Raw genomic sequence first — 21,659 nt, 5'->3', positions numbered from 1 at the left:
ACTATCTCTCTGCAGATAAATGGCTTCGAAAGTTGCCCCACAACAGAAGCCAGGAAGCCCCTCCCACCCTGCGCCTCATCTTCAGGCCCAGGGTTCTCCTTGTTTTAAACACAGAACCACGTTTACTCTACCTCAGGCCTGTTTATTATTCCTTTATGTCTGAAAAAGATAAAGTGGGTATTCAGAGGAACAAAACAAGCAAAAATGATCCCATTTAAAGATATTTAATTTCCCACAGAACAGAAAATTTAATACAGTCTAATTAAAAATTATTTTTAAAAAGTTATATTAATGAAATAGTACGAGTGAAAATGAAATTAAGAATGTGGTCCAAAAAACCCACAAAACTCTAATATAGTTTCAGGGAATATATAAGAAATATTTATGAACTATCTTTTAAAAAGTAAAGTTAAAAAGAATTACCCATAATTACCTGACCTCCAAACTGTGAGCCAGTATATAGAAAACGCTGTATATAGTAAAATATCAGCCAGGCTAATGAGATAATCATCATGGTGATGAAGGCGATGGCCACAAATACCACAGACTGACCACTGATGAACTCCTGTACATGACGGGTGCCAACCCCTATGGTCATTTTCACTGCAATGCCTTTCTGCACCAGATCCAAAATTTCTCTTCCTTTTGGGTAGCTCACCATAATGACCACTATATTTCCAGTTCCTGTGGGGAAGAACAAAAAAAAGTCAATATGAAGAACAAAAATGAGATACAGAGAAAGTAAGAGAAAAATACGAGAATACTACAGCTTGTCTATATGTAACATCCAAAAACTTACAAAAAATGTTTAATTTTCAAGAAAAACATAAGTTACCAAAACTGGCCCCAAAACAGAAAACAAACTGACTGCATTAGAAGTATAACAAGTCTCTAATAACTATTCCCCCCGCAAGGGTAAGAGCCCCATTCAATTCCACAGGTGAATTCTACCACAAAACTTGAACACTGATGGTACTAAAATTATTTCACAGTAGATTAAAAAGTTAAAAAGTTTAAAAAATTATTTCTAGAAAATAAAGCTAAACATGGGAATAAACCAAAAGAACCAGACTAATTTCACTTATGAATATTAATACATAATACCTAGGGGCGCCTGGGTGGCATCTGCCTTTGGCTCAGGTCATGATCCTGGGGTCCCGGATCAAGCCCTGCATGAGGCTCCCCACTCAGCGGGAAGTCTGCTTCTCCCTCCCACGTTCTCTCTCTAATAAATAAAATCTTAAAAAAAAAAATACCTAAAGTATGCTTATTAATCAGAGGGAGGCAATCTGAGAATTTCTTCTATGATCACTATTATTTAACACTGGTCTGAAGGAATGAGCAGACATAATATAAAAAAATTAGAAAAGGGGCAAAACAGTTTATACAAATCTATCTATAAATTAATATAATAACCATAAATTATCAATTGAATTCTTTAAACCTTAAAAATGCTGTTTCTGAAGTTCATTAGGGGAAAAATAATCACAAACGATCAGGAAAACTTTTTTTTTTTTTTAAAGATTTTATTTATTTATTTGACAGACAGAGATCACAAGCAGGCAGAGAGGCAGGCAGAGAGAGAGGAGGAACCGGGCTCCCCGCTGAGCGGGGAGCCTGGTGTGGGGCTCGATCCCAGGACCCCGGGATCACGACCTGAGCCGAAGGCAGACGCTTAACGACTGAGCCACCCAGGCGCCCCAGGAAAACTTTTTAAAAGTAAAACCTGAACTAACCTTTACAATTAAAGAAATTAAAACAGTGTGGTAGTAGCTAAGGAAGACAACCAGAATAAAGGGGTAGAATCGAAGTCCAGAAATTAGACCCAAATACAAGAAAACCCTTACTATATGATAAAACTGTAATCTTAAATCAATGGGATAACCGGGATAGTTTTTTAAAAATAGTATGGGGATAATTGGGTCTTATCTGAGGGAAAATAAAAAAGCTGTATCCCTTTCTCACAATTAATGGCAAAATAAGTTCCAAGTAAATCAAAGATTTAAATATATAAAAGCGAGGAAATATAAAAATGAAAATTTTCCACATGGCTAAAAAAGAGCAAAATCAAGGAATCAAGATCAAAAAGCAAATGACCAAAGTGGGGGGGGAAACACATGTAATATAATAAAGACAGAAAACAATTTCCTGTAAGACAAAGAGCAACAGAAAAACAAAGGAAATGAAATCAGTTTGCAGAAAAGACAAAAAATCTTTTTTTTTTTTTACGTATCAGCTTTAGTTAGGTAAGAATTCACATGGCATAAAACTCACCCTTTTAAAGTATACAATTCACCGTTTTTTAGTATACTCATAAAGGCTCTGCGACCATCACCACAATCTAATTCAATTAACATTTTCATTGCCCCAAAAAGAAAACCTGCACACCTCTGTGGTCACTCCCCAACAAATTGAAAAGTCATGGTACAAATGAAAACATTAAAAAGATCTTCAACTGGGGCGCCTGAGTGGCTCAGTGGGTTAAGCCTCTGCCTTCGACTCAGGGTCCTGGGATTGAGTACCGAATCGGGCTCTCTGCTCAGCAGGGAGCCTGCTTCCTCCCCTCTCTCTGCCTGCCTCTCTGCCTGCTTGTGATCTCCCTCTCTCTGTCAAATAAATAAAAAAATAAAATCTTAAAAAATAAATAAATAAAAAATAAATAAATAAAAAGATTTTCGGGGCACCTGGGTGGCTCAGGGGTTAAAGCCTCTGCCTTCGGCTCAGGTCATGATCCCAGGATCCTGGGGTCGAGTCCCTGCTCAGCAGGGAGCCCGCCTGCTCCTCCTCTCTCTCTCTGCCTGCCTCTCTGCCTACTTGTGATCTGTCTGTCAAATAAATTAAAAAATAAATAAATAAATAAATAAATAAATAAAAAGATTTTCAACTTATGTGCATTGCATCCTGAAAACCTATCCTAAGTTGAAAATATTCTAAGTAGAAAATGCACTTAATATTGAACATCACAGCTTAACCTAGACTACCTTAAAATGCTCGGAACACTTGTAACAGTCTACTGTTGGGCAAAATCCTCTAACACCATACCTACAGAAAGTGCTAGCTCACGTAATTTTGTGAACATAGTACCAAAAGTAAAAAAAATTAAATGGTGATCTGGGAAGAGAATGGTTGTTGATCTTTGTGATCATGTGGCAGATTGGGAGCTGAGGCTGCTGCTACAACCCAGCATCATTAGAGAGTCCTGTAGGGCCTATCACTAGCTCTGGAAAGGATCCAAATTCAAAATTTGAAGTATGGTTTCCACTGAAGGCGTACTGCTTTTGTACCACCATAAAGTCAAAAAATTCCAAGTCAAACCACAATAAGTCAGGGACCATCTGTACCTATATGACAGGCAAAGATCAAATAGTTTTGATCCTCCATAATGGCAAGAATGAGCACAAATCTGCATTCTTGCACACTGCAGGGGGAGTTTATTATTACAATCTTGCATGGAGGGCAATGGCTATCAAAAAAATTTTATTTATTTTTCCCAAGAAATTTAATGCACAGCAATTCCATGTCCAAGAACTTAAGCACAAATACACTTGCATGTGTATACAGGAGCTATCTGTAAAGATATCTGTTGTCAAATTTATCTTCTCTAAGTTTTTGCCATCACAATCTAAACGTCCATCAATAGGAAAAGGGTTACATACACTATAGTATGTGTACACAGACTGAGGCAGCGACTCCATTAGTATGAACAGTAGGCAAGACTACCGAGGGGAAAGTGCAACATGGCAAACTATGTGGATGAAAGATATGCATGTCACATCAATTTGGACTGCCTCTGAAAGGCGACCCAGAGCCTAGGGACCCTGACTGCGTCTGGGGAGAGGAGCTGGGCACAATAAAAATTCTGTACGACGTGCATGTAGTATCTATTCAAAAACTAATTTTAAAAATACACATAAAGGGGTGCCTGGGTGGCTCAGTCGGTTAAGCGCCTGTCTTCAGCTCAGGTTATGATCCTGGGGTCCCGGGATCAAGGCCCACATCAGGCTCCCCACTGAGCAGGGAGCCCACTTCTCCCTCTCCCTCTACCTGCTGCTCCCCTTGCTGTGCTCTCTCTCAAATAAATAAAATCTTTAAAAAAATAAAAATAAAAATACACATAAAGAATGTTCCCTGGCATCACTTCAAAACTGTGTTTTAACAATTTTATTGCAGAGAGAAACTTTAACCTGCAGCAAATCCACTGTGGCCCCTGCCATCAGGATTTAGTTACTGAAACACCAGAAGGGCACCCTTCTAAGGTGGCTCCTGCCTGGAGGCCAGTCCTTTGACCAGGGCCAGAAGTGTCACTTAGCAAAAGCTGTACTTGTCTCCCCACTCATGCAGTCTGCCATGTCATCACTGGGGAGACACTGTAAGGAGGAAGGCATTTCCTGCCTTCAGGAAAACAAACATCTAGAAGCTGAGAAACACAAGCACAGAAACATTAGGATAATTATACCACTTATAATTACATGGCACTTTATAAGCTGAAAGCCTTTTCTCATAAACCTCCTTTTGTGGAAAACTTCAAGCACATACTCAAGTAGAAAGAACGGTTTAATGAACCCCATGTGTTGGTCTCAGTTAAAAAGTTATACGCAGAAAATAAATGTTTCCATGCCACGGTCACAGCTTCATAAAATTCAGTACTGACATAATGTTCTTTGTGTTAAATGGGGAAAACCAACTTCGGAGCACTTTCACATTTACGTCTCACTTGAAGCAGAGAAGCCAAATTACCATTTTACAGATGAGGGCTCAGGAATTGGGAGAGCTGCTGAATGTCATATACCCAGTTCTGGGGCTGAAGACCCAGGACCCATGCATTATCTCTGTCCTGCCTCCTCATGTGGGACCCAATCTTCAGAACCACGCAGACTCGGTCCAGATCTGTCATCCACTGTCTGGGTCTGGAGAAACTACCCTCTGAGAGTATTTCTTCAGCTATAAAATGAGAATTTTTCTATTTTGGACTATTTCTTATTTACTAAGAAGGTGGAATACAAAGTGCTGCAGAAATGAAATGATAATTTTGTCTGAGGTGGAGAGAATGCTTTCCCTAGGAAGCACACTTGAGCTACATGTTGAAGGACAGGAAAAGTTTACCAAGCAAACAAAGGGAGGCTTTTTAGGCTGTGAAATCATCATAAAAACATATTTGGGATGGTGAGGTCCAATCTGGTTAGTGACTAAAATACAGTTGTCCCCCTTATCACAAGGAATACATCCCAAGACCTCCAGTGACTGCCTGAAACTGCAAATAGCAACGGATACTATATATATATGCTGTTTTTTCCCTATACATACCTATTATAAAGTTTAATTTATAAATTAGGTACAATAAGAGATTAACAACTAATAATAAAGTAGGGCAATTATAACAACATGCTGCAAAAAGAGTCATGAATGTGGTCTCTCAAAATACTTTGTACTATACTCACCCTTCTTGTGATAATGTGAGACGATAAAATGCCCATGTGATCAGATGAATTGAGGTGAATGACGTAGACATTATGACCTAGCGTTAGGCTACTACTAATCTTCTGACTGTAAGTCAGAAGAAAGATCTACTTCCAGACCGAGGCTGACCTCGGGTAACTGAAACCATGATAAGGGGGGTGACTACTGTATATGTAAAGGTATCTTGTTTATCTCTTTATCCCCAGTGCCTTACATAGAACCTGAAGTGTTTCATAAATATTTGTTGAATAAATGAATGAATAAATGAGAGGTGGAAGAGAATTGAGATTAGAGAGGTTCTTGAACACCAAAATTTTCAAAGGAAGGGGCAACTGACACACAGTGATTGTCAGAGGGATCCACTGAACTGAAACACTTGCAATATTAACTTGAAATTTTTCACCTAGGAAACTAAAACAGTTCACTGATTTAAAAGAAATCATTAAAAAAAAAAATACTGTGTCTAAGATGACAGCTAAACCATTTGCTCTACTAATTACAGCAGCAAGATTGCTTCTGGGAACTTCTTTAAATTAAAATGCAGGATGAAGACTCACTGATATTCTGGAACATCTTTTAGGATGAACTGGAGATACGGCAGCTGAGTAAAAATGCACTAGCTTGGGGTCACCATGTGCATGACTAGAAGCGATACCAGGCACAGGCACCTCACCTGGCCCTGCCCTTACTTCATCATGCACTGCCACCTCCCCCCGCCAATCCTGGAGAGCCTCAGGTACACATGAGAGCAAATCACAGCTTATTTCCCAACTACACAGCTGAGTTTCTTCATAGGACACACAGATATGCAAAGACTTGGGAGAGGAGAAAAAGTTCTTAGGATTTTCCTTCCTTAGTCCTTAACACTGTTACCAGTCATGCTTCTGTAAAAATGGTCATCTTGTGCAATCCCTCTCCCTCGCCCAAAGAATCTATACCTCTCACCATTAGACAGGAAAACGCGAAGGCAGTTTATTGTTGTCTTACTTAGCACAATGTCTGTGTACAGAGTACAGGGTCATAAACCTACTTGTCAAATAATAAATACCAAATATAGTACTCTTTAGCAAGCCAAATTGTCTGTAATATAAAACTTCCATGCCAGAAATAAAATTGCATATATTTCTGTTTCCTTTCAGATGTCAGTGTTCCTCTTACCACTTGCTCAAAAACGAAGAAGTAAGAAATCCTGTCTTGGTCAACTGGTTCAAAATTCTAGAGGTTACATATAAGTCTAGTGTACCATTTCTCTCCTCCCAAAGGAAACTATTTAGATTTCAGCATTCTTTGAAGGGAGTGGGAACTACTGAAATATTTAAAGTGGTGGATTAGATCTCTGCTCTAGAAAACTAATTCAGGCAGCAAGAAATACATGTTAAGAGTCCCGGCAAAAGAATCCTATTAAATTTCAGGTTTTCTTTCTTTCTCATAAATTCTATGCCCTCTCCACCTTCTGCCCCCAAACCTGGAAAAACTGTGGTCAAATCTTCAAGATTCAGCACAAGCCCAACACAGGGCTTCTCAGCACCACCCACCCCTTTGTGCCTGCGATGCATCAGTTCCTCTTAGACACAGCTCTAGTAGGTGTATAAAACACCTACCAGAATTTCTTTATAGGTTTCTCTCCCTCACTAGACAAGTATTACCTGTTCTTATTTATTAGTTTTTGTAGCCAAGTATCATGCAGTGGTGACCCATAGAAGAGTTTCTGTATGGATGAATCCATTTGAAAAACTGGCTGTATTATAGTTGAAATGCCCCGATACGGAGAATATTAATAGAAATGGTACACCCAATATGAATGCAAATGTCTCTGAGATCTGAAGCTATTATGCGAAACAGAAACGTTTTATGACTAGGGAGTGTTGGGAGGGCACAAAAAACAAATGTTTAATTCTTTTCTTGGAAATTTAAATTATGTTTTAGATAATTTGACTTGCTCAAAAATATTTTGTATTTGTTGAATATACAACTCTTTGCAGGGTTCCTAAATGCATTACTTTATTTCAAGGCTTCAGTCTCTTGCAATGCTATTCCCACCACCAAGAATGCCTATAGCCCACCTCCCCCCTTTCACACTCAGACACACCCTCTCCACCAACATATCCTTCCAAACTCTATCTTTCTGGGAACCATCCTAGTTAAACCCACCTTCTACGTGTGGCTGTGAGGTGCCATTTCTGTTTTCCTACAGCACCAAAATACATAATTAAAATCCACATTTTTAGATCGTTTGAGTAGAGCACATCATCATCATGTTGATATACAACATCAAAAATTTATTATTCATAAACTATTTATCATGCTCTGCAAATGCAAAATGCACATCTTCTATAACACTAGGGACTTCTACATTTTTGTCATTTTCCTCCACCCCAACACCGGCCCCTTCTTCAAACATAGCTCTAAGCCTTGCCAGTAGCTGGCACTCAGTAAACAGCTGTTAACAGAATGAATGAAGTTAACATATACAAAGTGAATGAATGAATCTATGCTTAAAAGAACATGACAAGATTTCAGCTAAAGGATCATCCTATTTGTTAACCAACAATAATCAAACTAAGTAAGGCCAAGGCTCTACAAAAACTTTTATTTTTTTCAAGTTTCTTTCCCTTTCTTTTTTGAAAAAAGATTTTATTTATTTGTCAGAGACAGAGAGTGCACACAAGCGAGGGAGTGGCAGGGCAGAGGGAGAAGCAGGATCCCTGCTCAGGAGCAGGGACTCTATCCCAGAACTTGGATCATGACCTGAGCTGAAGGCAGACATTTAACCAACTGAGCCACCCAGGGATCCCTAAGAACTTCTGTTTTAATGATTTGACTTGTATCAATTTTTACTCATCTTGGTCAAACTAACTTCTAGTCACCCCTGCAGTATCTGTTTTAGATGTTCTTCCTTTATGCTTCCTAAGCAACCATGTGTGTTAATTCCATCAAGACCCAAACCATATTGTCTGGAAGGTTGTTTATCACCCCCACCAGGTCACAAACTCCTCAAAGGCAGGCATGTGTCATGCACTTCTATACCTGAGCAAGCACAATACTTAGCCCAAAGTGGCTACTCATTATTCTGTCTGCTAAAGTAAAAAGAATTAATTAACAGGAAACTAATTAGTTCAACAGTCCTTATAGTTGTTCTCACAGATTATCTTAAAATCATTTTATTTTTAGAAACACAATAAAACACTGATTTATACCCAAAATATCTTGTACTGGATTTAGTACAGTCAAGCAACAGGCTTAAGAAAAACTGCAGAAATTCTCCCTGAGATTTGGGAAAAGACTCATGATTCATTTTTACAAGCAGCCATCTCTTAACTGTTCTGCATAACTCGAGTGCTACACAGGAGCATCGAAACCACCGAAATCTGTGGTTTTTCCTGCCGCCAGCCACATTCTGACAAAATCCAAGAAACCTAACTTGAGCTACATTCAAGGTTCTATGTAACATTTCAAATTCAAGTATGTCAAAGCCAGTTTGTCTTCTGACTTAATTCTATTCATTCCAATTCTTAATGCTATTCCATTCTCAAAAAGTCATGATACATCTGTACCTTTTTTCCCAGTTGGGCCAAGTTCTGTGAAGGTCATACCTTTCCATTCCTACAGTCACTGCTACAGTATTGGCCTTTATACAGTTGACACTTGAACAACACAGGTTTGAAATGTGTGGGTTAACTTATGCAAGGATTTTCCCCCCAATACAGTACAGTATAGTAAATGTATTTTCTCTTTGATTTTAATATAACATTTCCTTCTCTCTAGCTTACATTATAAGAATCCAGTGTGCAATACATAATAACATATAAAATGTGTTTACTGTTTATGTTATTGGTAAAATGCCCAGTCAACAGGAGGCTATCAGTGGTTAAGTTTTGGGGGAGTCAAAAGTTATACGGAAAATCTTTTCCACTGCACAGGGGGTTGATACCTCTAAGCCTTGTGTTGTTCAAGGGTCAATTTTATTTCTCCTTGGATCAGCCCAATGGGCTAGAGTCTGCAGATTTTTCTCTGTTTAAACCGCTGGTCACAACGCTACCAAATTAATCTCCCTGTAAGTCAGTGGTTCAAAACATTGGATGATTCTGTCATCAGTACCCCCCACCTTGGTATTACCTGGACACATTTTTGGTTGTCACAATTGGGTAAGTACTGTTGCAATCTAGTAGGCAGAGGCCAGGGATGCTAAACATCCCATTAACACACAGAAGAGCCAGCCCCTCCCACAACAAAGAATGATCTGGCTATGTATAGACCCCCACCCTTACCATGGACCAGTTTCCTCATCCACAGAATGGGGTTAGAGCACCTATGTTAAAAGGCTGTCAGGAGGGTTAAGGGAGCCACTGTATGGAGAGCACTGAGCACACTGCCTACACACTGGGTACTTCCACACATTAAAAAAAAAATTGCTAAAGCTGTTACTTTTATCTCTTTTCTCAAACAGAATGATTCTCAGGGTAAAAAGACTAGAATGGACGTTGATAATAGAAGAGAAACTCAGGAGGATTTAAAATAAACATCAACGAGGTGTTTTTTGGGGCCTGGCTAAATTATGTCAAATAACATAAGCAAGGTGGCTGACCCATGGTTAGAGCAAGTGCTAGTACCCTGGAAAAATGCTAACTAACATCATTATCAAAAAATGCAGTAAACAGATTTAGGAAATTGTAGTCCCTGAGCCAGCCATTGAAAAGAAAAGGTCCAAATGAAGATGTTGTAGACTCAGAAGAGACTGCAAGGACCCAGACTCAGAGAATCCTGACACACTAACCTCTTTTCTTTGACAAAATTACTAAAATTGGGGGCGCCTGGGTGGCTCGATCAGTTAAGCAACTGCTTCCAGCTCAGGTCATGGTCCCAGGGTGCTGGGCATGAACCCTGCATTGGGCTCCCTGCTCTTTAGGGATTCTGCTTCTCCCTCTCTCTCGGCCTGCTTGTGCTCTTTCTCTCTCTTTCGGTCAAATAAATAAATAAAATCTTTTAAAAAAAAAAAAAGGACTACTAAAATTGGGAAAACACCATCAATAGGATGTATCAGGAATGGTCTCTGAAATCTGACAGGGCTTTTCATGGTAGTTTTATGGAAACATGGCTTGGGTACAATGACAATTTGGTAGACTTGTAATCACTGGAATAGCTGCACCAAAGGTGGCGCCTCACCCAACGCCACCCCACACAGGCCTCTGCTCCTACTTCCTCTTCCAAAACCACTTCCTTCTGTTGCAACTGAGAATTTCCCTCTACTGTCTAAGGCGACCCCCTCCGAAGTACCCTAGACATGGCCCTCTTAAGAGCGGACTCTTGGGGTTACTTCTCTCTGCTCGATCTCTACCACATCACTCCCATCCAATTTCAATATGCCCTACCATCATCCACCCTAACCACCCCTTGTCCCATAGTTTCTGCACACTTCTCAGCACATCTTGAGCTGTGCTTGAAAGAATTGTTCTAACACTCTCCATTTTCTCACCTCTCAACTGATTTCTATTCCCATCGCAGCTAAAACAGACCAAATCCAAAGTCTCTTTTCTGACATTAAAGTTCGAACTTGCTTTTGAGAAATCAAAGCAGAATGAAAAACAAAAGTACAGGAAATAGGATGTCTGACTTGCAGCAGCAGCAACTTTAAAAAAGACTTTAATCACAATAAATTCAGAATGAGTCATGATCTTAAAAATCATAACAGAAAAATGTTCACTCTGCTGGGTTCAGGTCCTATAGCACTCGGATTTCAGTTCTGAGGAGGACATCTTGCAAAATTAGATTCTCAAACTGTCACCAGGGCTTGAAGACGCAACCTGTTGCCCTGGAGAATAGGTGTGTGGGAAGCGTCTCCTGGCAAAGAGCAAGACCTTTACCTGAATGAACATAACCTGAAAAATTTCATCTAAACTCAAGACTCGAGGACTGGCAGTAGGGCCGGTTATTACAACCTTACATGTAGAAAGTGAGAAAGCATATCCGCACTTAAATCCAGCTTTTCTGACTCAGAAGTTCAGAATACACTCACGTTTTATGAAAGTGGAGAAACCAGAGCCCTACCAAACAACCACTTGACATTGGTGAAGGGACTACCAGACCTTGGGAGTGAGCTAGGAGCGAGCTTCAATTCCTACCTCACTTGACTTTGTGAAAACGATGAATGGAAAGTGACCCATGATTGAGCAATCATGAGAATTTCCACCACAGTCCTCTTCGGGTGGGTGTTTATTTCTTTCGTTCTCCCCTACACCTGAAGGGCCTCCGGAGGGCACCCCCCCTGCACCTGAAGAGCCCAAGGCGAAGATCTAATCAGGCCCGCCTACGGCCCAAAAAGCCCCCCCCCGGGGGGGTGGGTCACGGCGCGCCCATCCAGAGCTTCCCTCCCAGTTCCTGACTGCCAAAAGTCATCAGAGTCGCGCCCCCAGCCCCTTCGCGGCGTGCCCCCAGCCCCTTCGCGGCGTGCCCCTGGGGATCAAGGCCGAGGTCGAGAGGGCCGTCGCCCATGACTAAGCTACAGAGTTTCCCCCGCCGCCTCCCCGCGTCCCCCGGCCTCCGCTCACCCGCGTGGGACATGGGCGTGGTGAGGTTCCCGTGGCCCTCCCCGTTGTAGAGGACCACGGCCGAGGCGTTCCTCCGCGCCGCCACCAGCACCTTGTCCTTGAAAGTGCAGCCCCCGCGCGCCACTAGGGCCACCCAGGGCGCGTCCCCCCGGCCGCCGGGCGCCGGCACGAGGAAGCGAGTGTCTGGCGCGCAGCCCTCGGGGTCGCGGTCCGCCGCGCGCGGGACGCCCACCAGGCCCTGCGCGCCCTCCTTGGGCGAGCTGTCGCCGAAGCGGCCGCTCTCCGAGACGCTCCACACGGTGCGGTTCGTGTGCGGGTCCACGTACTCGGTGCTCACCACAGCCGAGTACCACTCGAGCGCCCGGCCCCTGGCCCCCGGCACGTTCAGAGCCAGCGCCAGCAGCGCCAGCGCGCCGCGGGCCCCGACGCCAGCCTCGGGCCGCCGCCGACACGCCATGGCCCCACAGCCAAGCCGACGAGGAGGAGGCCGGGGCTGGAACCGCGCGCGTGCGAGGCCGCTGAAGGGAGTTAAGAACCAGGCGCTTGCCGCCGAGCGGGATAGGAGCCAGGCGGATCGGCGGGCGGGGCTGCGGCGCACGCGCACCTGGCGGAGCGAGGAAGGGGGCGGAGAGTGGGGCGGGACCTTCCCTGGCCCCTCCGGCGCTACGTGCGCGGGCTGAAGACTGCCCCCTGGCTCTGGTGCCTGTGTCTTACCCATCGCTCGAAGGCAGGCGGTCCGCGACCCCGAGGCTCCCGCGGACGCATAGACCGGGTGCTAGCCGCTCACGCGTCCTTTCGAGCCAGGCAGGGCGCGGTGGCCAGGGGTCGAGCTTGTGTAACCTGACCTCGAGCCCCCCCTCCACACCCCCCAAGCAAGGGGAAGTGACTGTCGGAGAAACGGGAAGCTCCTCCGTGAGCGGGTCGAGAGGCGTGGGAGCACGGCTATGTAAAGTCGCTCAGCCGATCTTTATGAAGAATGTACAGTGCAATCCCAGGCGCATGGCACAGGCCTTGCTTGTTTAGAACCAAGCTACTGCTGTTTTCCGCACACGCTTTGGGACCGATTTTGTAATGCTAATTGATTTCTTGTCACTTCTCTCCAGCACTGCACTCAACAGCAACCTTTTCTATTATGGTATTTTATGTATAATCAGTAGTTTTGAAATAAGTGCATCAAACTACCTATTTAGATGAGCGCTTACATTGTACAGCAATAAATAAATAAAGAGAAAAGGATTTGTTTGGAAATAAACGCTGGGTGGTAGGTAGGCCATTTAAAACTGCCGTGGATACAAAGCCTTATTACTGCTGCAGAAAAAAGTTGAGACCATTAATTTCTGACTGACTCATCTTCCTCCTTCTACAAGGATCTATAATTGAAGGAAGTAGAATGTTGCCAACTCACAGCAAGGGTTTCTGTTGGGCCTTAAACCTTCTCGAATTTCGGGCGCCTGGGTGGCTCAGTTGAGGGTCTGCCTTCGGCTCAGATCCTGAGTCCAGGCTCAGGTTCCTGGGATCCAGTCATGTAGCTTGGAGTCTGCTTCTTCCTCTCCCTCTGCCCCTCCCCACCGTTTGCTCTCTTTCTCAAATAAATAAAATCTTAAAAAAAATAAAACACCTTCTCACTTTTCCTTTTTGTTATCAGCCTCTCTTGGACTGCATTTTAAAACTGCTCTAAAATGCAGCCGGGCCCACAATCCATAGCTCCCCTCTAAGTGAGATGTCCTGTCCCTTTCCCAACAGGAAACCAGTTTTAAAAACTTAAAGGAATGCTTAAGGCGATCCCCTTGTCCCAGGTCTAGAATAAGGGAGGTAAGTTATCGTCTTCATGGCAGGCTAGAGAACAGGTCCTAGGACCCTTACATTGTGCTCCAGCAAAACAGGTACTTGTAGTTCCCAGAATATGCCTTTGTAGTTTCATGTTATGTCTTGCAAATTCCTTTCCCTCTTTCTGAAATCCGCTTGCTCCTGGCTCTCGTCCTGGCAAACACCAACTTAGTCTTCAAATTTTATCTCAAAAGCTCTTTCTTCTGTGAAGCCTCTGGTTCCTGAAGACAAACTTAGATTCCCCTCCTGTTTTCTATGTTGCTTGTGTATGTTATGCTTCTACCTTAATGTTACACCAGCAATACTGCTTTCCAAATCGAGGGGTTTTTTTAGTCTTCTTACAATACTGGGAGTTTCATGACTACAAGGATGTGTCTTTGCTGTCTTTAGGAACCTACCTCAGCGAGCACAGTGTCGTGTGTGTAACCCATGTTTATTAAATGAGCAAAACAGCTCTTTTTTTTTTTCTCTTCTGTTGCAGAGTTAAGGACTCATGATTGTTTACAGGGTTGTTGCTCAAAAAAGTTCAACAGGTTAAGGCCTTGCAACTTTTAAGCCCCCGAGGCTCAATCCAACTTCTTGGTTTTCCTTTCTTCATCACCAGCTTCAGGCTGCAGCTGATTCCAAGGCTGCTGTCACTGGGTCAAACCCTTAGGACCTTCATCCCTACACCGGTTCAAGTGCTACTCAGTGTCTTCAATGCCCCTTCCCTACTGTCCCAAGAAGAAAAGCTGACAGGCCTTATCCCCACCACACTTTTTAGGGGGGAGGGGGGTGGGGTGCAGCTTTCATTATTTTTTCTTTTGTTTTATTACAGAAAATTTCAAATGTTTCCAAAAGTAGAGGGACTAATGTAATGAAGCTCTATGCACTGATAACTTCAATTCAACAATGACCAACCCATGGCTAATTTCAAGTATACCCTTAAGCCACTTCCACTGGGCCCTATTAGATTATTGTAAAGGAAATCCTGGACATCGTATTCTATTTGTAAACATTTTCATATATACCTTTAGAAGTAAAAACATAATCACAGTATTATCACGATACTTTAATGTCAAATATCCAGTTAGTGTATAAATTTCTTCATTGTCTCCTGAATGGTATCTTACATTCAGTCTGTTTGGATCAAGGTTCAAACGTTCACACATTGCATTTGCTGGAAATGTCTCTCAAGGTTCCTTTTTTCATCAGTTTTTTTTTTTCTTTTACTTTTTAAAGAATTGGATGATTTGATTTTTCTTTTATTGCAATGTTGGTTGCTGTTAATGTTATCATTACCTAAATCTACTGTTTCATTGTTTGCAAAATGGTGATATTCTATCATTCCTTCTTCATTTTAAAGATTTATTTGTTTGAGAGAGAGAGAGAGAGAGAGCACGCCAGCACTGAGCGTGGGCGGAGAGGAGAAGAAGGGCAGAGGGAGGGGCACAAGGAGAGGGACAGGGAGAAGTAAGAGAAAAGCAAACTACTAGCTGAGCTCAGAGCCTGATTCTCTGAGCTCTAGATGCCAGATCATGACCTTGAGCCAAAACCAAAAGTTGGTCACTCAACTGACTGAGCCACAAAGGCATACCATTACTTCTTCATTTTATTAACTGGAACACTTCTATAAAGAGACACCTCCCCTCACCAAATAGGGGTTACCCTGAGGTACAATTTATGTAAAATAGGCAGATTAAATGTTTCTTTTACTTATCAGTTTTCAGAATAATGAATCCCTAACTTCCCCTCAAAGAGAATTATTTTTAGAAGTTCAATGTGCTATCCATTGCATGATAGATCCAGGCAAGAGAATTCTTTTAAAATCGTCACTAATGGGATGCCTGGGTGGCTCAGTTGGTTGAGCCGCTGCCTTTGGCTCGGGTCATGATCCCACAGTCTTGGGATGGAGTCCCGCATTGGCCTCCTTGCTCAGCGGGAAGCCTGCTTCTCCCTCTGCCTCTGCCTGCCACTCTGTCTGCCTATGCTCACCCTCTCTGACAAATTAAAAAAAAAATCGTCATTAATGCATACTTGATGAGTTTCAATCCTTTGCTGTTTTTCTTCTTACTGAAGCCCATATTCATTCTCTTATCGCTAGCCCTTGGGAACCTCTTTAGATCGGCTCCTAAATCCATTTGACTCCTCTGATAGCTATCCTGCTTTCTGTAGTCAGCAGAGCATCAGCCATTTCTCTGAGGACACTTGTTTCCTTTTATTTATTTTATTTTATTTTATTTTTTTTTTGTTTGTTTGTTTCCTTTTAGTAGGAAATGCTCTTTAGAGACCACATCTGTGCCCTGGCTCCCCCCACCCCCATTAATCATAATAATACATGTTCATTGTTTAAAAAAAGTCAGAAGATATAGATAAATTGAAAGAAGATTAGAAATACCATAATGATACCAGAGAAATACTGCCAAATGTTGGTAAACCACATTCCAGACTTTTTTTCAATGTCCCTATAATTTTTTTCCTATACATTTTCTTTAAAATGACAAAATACAGTGCTTATTATTTGCCTTTTAAAAACTCAGCAAAGTCTCATCAACATTTTTCTACATCATGAATACATTTCTCCAGGATAATTTTTTTTTTAAGATTTTATCTATTTATTTGAGAGAAAGAGAGGGAAAGAAAGCATGTGAGCAGGGGGAGGGGCAGAGGCAGAAGGAGAGGGAAAAAGAGAAGCAGACTCCCTGCAGAGCAGGGAGCCTGTCTGGGGGCTTGTCTTAGGGCTCCAGGATCATGGCCTAAGCCAAAGGCAGACGCTTAGTCCACTGAGCTACCCACGTGCCCCTCTCCAAGATCTTAGTCCACTGAGCTACCCACGTGCCCCTCTCCAAGATCGTTTAAATGACTACAGAGAATTTCATCATTTGAAAGCAGCACTGTTTTTTTTTGTTTTGTTTTAAAGATTTTATTTATTTATTTGACAGAGAGAGAGATAGCCAGAGAGGGAACATAAACAGGGGGAGTGGGAGACGGAGAAGCAGGCTTCCCGCCAAGCAGGGAGCCCCATGCAGGGCTTGATCCGAGGACCCTGGGATGATCCTGAGCTGAAGGCAGACACTTAACCACTGAGCCACCCAGGCGCCCCAGCAGCACTGTTCTTATAATCAATCCTGTTTTGGAACATATAAGTTCTTTTCTATTTTTCCATATTATAAATGAAAACATAATATTAAAAACTTACAAATTTTTCCCTATTGATGTTACAAATATTACAATATTTAAAATATATAATATTTATCATTGAAAATTTACCCAGTCATTTAATGTTTTCCCCATTGGCACAGTTCCTAAAAGTGAAATTGTTGGACCTAGGGGTAGGTATGTTAAAAAAAAAATTCTTTTTAATGTAATATGTTCTCTTGATTCAAAATTCAAAAAGTATAAGAGGATGCTCATTGCAACACTTGACCCAGCTACCCCAAATCAAGGCAACTAACATTACTAGTTTCTTGTAGATTGTTCCAATATAATTCCATACTTACACCACAAGTTAATATATATATTTACTTTCCATCCCTCCTTTTTTCCACAAATGGTGAAATGTTATATACTGTTTTGCACCTTACATGTTTCGCTTATTTGTTGAAGGTCTTCGCATAATAGTTCCTAAAGAGCCTTCTCTTTCTTAGGCTATATAGGGTCTCAGTGTATGTTCAGTTTTGTGTTCTTTTAAAGATTTTAATTATTTATTTGACAGAGAGAGAGAGAGATCACAAATAGGCAGAGAGGCAGGCAGAGAGAGAGAGAGAGGGAAGCAGGCTCCTTGCTGAGCAGAGAGCCTGATGTGGGACTCGATCCCAGGACCCGGAGATCATGGCCTGAAACGAAGGCAGAGGCTTAGCTCACCGAGCCACCCAGGAGCCCCAGTTCAGTTTTTCCATCATCTATTTAACCAGCCCTTAACTAACAGTCAAGTTATTACCAATCTTATGCCATTACAAATAATTTTGCCATAAAGAAACTTGCACATATGTCCGTTTACACATTATCCATAGAATATATTTCTAGAAGTGGAATTGGTGGATGCAAAAGTGAGTGCATTTGTAATTTGGGTTGATATTCCCACAGTGCTCCCCCACAGAGGTTTTACCAAATTCCCTTCCACCCACAGTATCTGAGAATTCTTTCCAAAGTAATGTGTGTCAAACTTTTTGACCTTTGCCAATCTGATTGGTAAATAATATGAGAGTGGTTTTATTTGGGTATGTTTCTTTGCTGTTTTTTACTCCAAATTGACCCCCTGGTCCCTACTTATTTTGCTGTCGATCGTTATTTGGAACTGAATAAGGAAATTTTAAAAATAATAGACATGGGAAAGTACCCAGTTATTTTGTTTCTTGACCTTGATAATTTTTAAATCAGTGGTTCTCAGCTTGGCTGGACCGATGAATCTCCTGGGGTGTCTTTTAAAAATGCCAAGGCTGGGACGCCTGGGTGGCTCAGTGGGTTGGGCCGCTGCCTTCGGCTCTGGTCATGATCCCAGGGTCTTGGGATGGAGTCCCGTGTTGGGCTCCTTGCTCGGCCGGGAGCCTGCTTCTCTCTCTGCCTCTACCTACCACTCTGCCTCTCTCTCTCTCTCTCTCTCTCTGACAAATAAATAAATAAATAAAATCTTTAAAAATGCCAAGGCTGAAACTGTGGTGTGAAATGCATTTGGTAAAACCTGAGAACGGTACAACATAAGGAGTGAACCCTGATGTAAACTATGGACTTTAGTTACTAATAACGTACCAATAGTCATCAATTCATCAGCATTCTTCAGCTGTAGTTAATGCACCACACCAATGCAAGATATGAATAGTAGGGGAACCATGGGGACAGAGGAGGGGGTATATGGGAACTCTTTGTACTTTCTGCTCAATTTTTCTGTAAACATAAAACTGCTCTAAGAAATAAAAAGTGTATTAATTAAAAACAAACAGAACAACAAAACAACCCAAGGCCTACTGCCCTTGGAGGTTCTGGTAATTGGTCTGGAATGGAGCCAGGCTTAGATGTTCTTTAAAAGGATTTTAGGTGTTGCAACTCTGTACGCATGGTTGAGCCACTACCTTAAATGGTAACTGAAGCCCCAGTAAACTTCTCAGTTTACAAAAAAAATTGCCTAGATGGTTGTAATGCAGAGCCAGTTCTAGTTTAAAAGCAGATGGATGGTAGTGGGTATTAAGGAGGGCACGTATTGCATGGAGCACTGGGTGTGGTACATAAACAAAGAATTATGAATTACCGAAAAAAATTAAATTTAATTTAAAAATAATAATAAAAGCAGATGGAAAATGAGTTCAGCTCTGATCTGAACCCAGAAGACCTTTGCAAATACATCTGGTCAAGGCAAGCAATGGAAGGTAGCCACAGTTGGTTCTAGTAGTTCTCAAAGGGTGGTCCTTGAACCAGCATTATTGGCATTACCTGGGATTTGTTAGAAATGCAAATTCTTGAGCTCCATCCCAGACCTACTGATCCTAAATTGAAAAGGGGAGGACACAGGAGGGCCCAGCTCTCCCTGTTTTGACAAGACTTCCAGGTGATTCTGATGCAAACCCACATTTGAGAAGCCCTACTCTAATCTCATAAAATGATTCTTCCTGGTACCTGGATTTTGACCTTGAGTAGTTGGATTTGGGCCTTGCCCCGTGAGAAATGATAAACTGTAGCATTACGAGAAATGATAAACTGTAGCATTATGCTTATAGACAACGTATTTTTGCCAGAGCCCCCATGTTAGCTATAATATGTTGTTATTCCTAATGGAGTTCAAAGTTGTAATTAAAAACCAAAGTTATTTAAATGTGTAATATACCAACTTTATTTTATTCACACCAGAGACTTTAATTGTGCTACCAAGACAGACTTCCTTCCTTCCCTTCCTTCCTTTCTCTTTTGCCTGTGACTGGATAAAGTTTTTTTTCACATCTACAGATATTTTTTCAAAATGGTATTTACTAGGAAAGTTGTACTCAAATAACACTGTACAAACAAACACAGTACTACCTATCCGTGTGCTTGAAGGTCTTCAGTGTGCAAAAGAATCCCCAATAAAGAAATAGCTTCGAGAGTGAGGCTGCTCTGACTGACAGGGTCATTCATAATCCCCAGTACAAGAATTTTGAGTGGCTCTTTGCCTCATTTATTGACTTTATAATACAGGCATTGGCAAAGAGTCTCATTTACAATTTTACAATCTTATGTATGTGAGAATTCTCCAGTTCTTTGTTCTTTTGGATAGTGGCTTTTTTTTTTTTTTTTTTTAATACAACATGTCATCTGCAAATAGTGACAGTTTTATTTCTTCCTTTCCAGTTCAGATGCCTTTTATTTCTTCTCTTACCTAACTGAGCTGGCTGGGACTTCCAAAATTATGTTGAATAAAAGTGGCGATAGTGGACATCTTGTCTTGAGGAAAAATTTTCAGTTTTTCATCAAGTATGATGTTAGCTGTGGGCTTGTCATATATGACTTTAATATGTTGAGGAATGTTCCCTCTACACCCACTTTGTTGAGAGTTTTCATCATAAATGGACATTGAATTTTATCAAATATTTTTTCTATATCCATTAAGAGGATCATGATTTTAATACCTCATTTTGTTATTGTGGTGTATCATACTAACTTGCAGATGTTGAGCCAGCCTGACATTCCTGGAATAAATCCCATTCAGTCATGGTGTATGATTTTTTAAAAGATTTATTTACTCATTTATTTATTTGGTTGGGGAGGGGCAGAGGGAGAGACCCCTGCTGAGAGCAGAGCCCTATGCAGAGCTCAATCACATGACCCATGAGATCACAACCTAATCCAAAATCAAGAGCCAGATGCTCAACTGAATGAGCCACTGAGGCACCCCAGTGTATGATCCTTTTACTGTATTGCTGAATTTAATTTGCTAATATTTTGTTAAGGATTTTTAAATCTATGTTCATCAGGGATATTGGCTTGTAATTTTCTATTCCTGTGGCACCCTTGTCTGGTTTTGCTATCAGGGTAATGGAGGCTTCATAAAATGAGTTTGGAAGAGTTCCCTCCTCTTCTTTTTTTAAGAAGAGTTTGAGAAAGATTGGTGTTCATTTTTCTTTGAATGTTTGGTAGAATTTACCAATGGAGACATCTGGTCTGGGCCTTTTTTTTTTTTAAATTAACATATAATGTATTATTTGTTTCAGGATACAGGTCTGTGATTCATCAGTCTTATACAAGTCACAGCGCTCACTATAGCACGTACCCTCCCCAATGTCCATCACCCAGCCACTCCATCCTTCCCACCCCTCTCCACTCCAGCAACCCTCAGTTTGTTTCCTGAGATTAAGAGTCTCTTATGGTTTGTCTCTCTCTCTGGTTTCATTTTGTTTCATTTTTCCTTCCCTTCCCCAATGACCCTCTGTCTTGTTTCTCAAATTCCTCGTATCAGTGAGATTATACGATAATTGTCTTTCTCTGATTGACTTATTTCGCTCAGCATAATACCCTCTAGTTCCAGCCTTGTCATTGCAAGTCGCAAGATTTCTTTTTTTTTGATGGCTGCATATGGGCCTTTTGTTTTGGGGAGGTTTTAGATCACTGATTCAATTTCTTTACTAGTATTCAGGTTTTCCATTTATTCATAATTCAGTCTTGGTAGGCTGTATGTTTCTAGGAATTTATCCATTTCTTCTAGATTGTCAAATTGTTGGAGTATAATTGTTCACAATTATTGCTTATGATCCTTTGTATTTCTGTGATGTCAGCTGTAATAGCTCCTCTTTCATAGAAAACCCTAAAGACTCCATCAAAAAACTGTTTGAACTTATAAACAAATTTGGTAATGTTGCAGGATACAAATCAATACACAAAAACCTT

The 21,659-nt window shown here is 41.5% G+C and overlaps 1 protein-coding gene across 4 annotated transcripts in view; it reads right to left on the bottom strand.

The window, feature by feature from the left end:
• LOC111155963 (ring finger protein 149) overlaps positions 1 to 12,568 on the bottom strand; it is a 32,860-nt gene extending 20,292 nt beyond the window's left edge. For all 4 annotated transcript variants that reach the window (XR_002641172.1, XR_002641173.1, XR_002641171.1 and 1 more), the window contains exons 1-2: positions 12,003 to 12,568; positions 434 to 684 (exon numbers count right to left, since the gene is read on the bottom strand). Coding sequence is in view for 1 of the 4 variants with exons in the window: in XM_022516443.1 (XP_022372151.1) it covers positions 434 to 684; positions 12,003 to 12,459 (708 nt within the window). In the remaining 3 variants the exon portion in view is untranslated. The remainder of the gene's footprint in view (positions 1 to 433; positions 685 to 12,002) is intronic.
• Positions 12,569 to 21,659: the final 9,091 nt, after the last annotated feature.

Source organism: Enhydra lutris, unplaced genomic scaffold (genome assembly GCF_002288905.1).
Source record: "Enhydra lutris kenyoni isolate GAN:26980312 unplaced genomic scaffold, ASM228890v2 scaffoldscaffold44, whole genome shotgun sequence".
NCBI classification, from domain to species: domain Eukaryota; kingdom Metazoa; phylum Chordata; class Mammalia; order Carnivora; family Mustelidae; genus Enhydra; species Enhydra lutris.
This window is presented reverse-complemented; position numbering and strand designations above follow the sequence as displayed.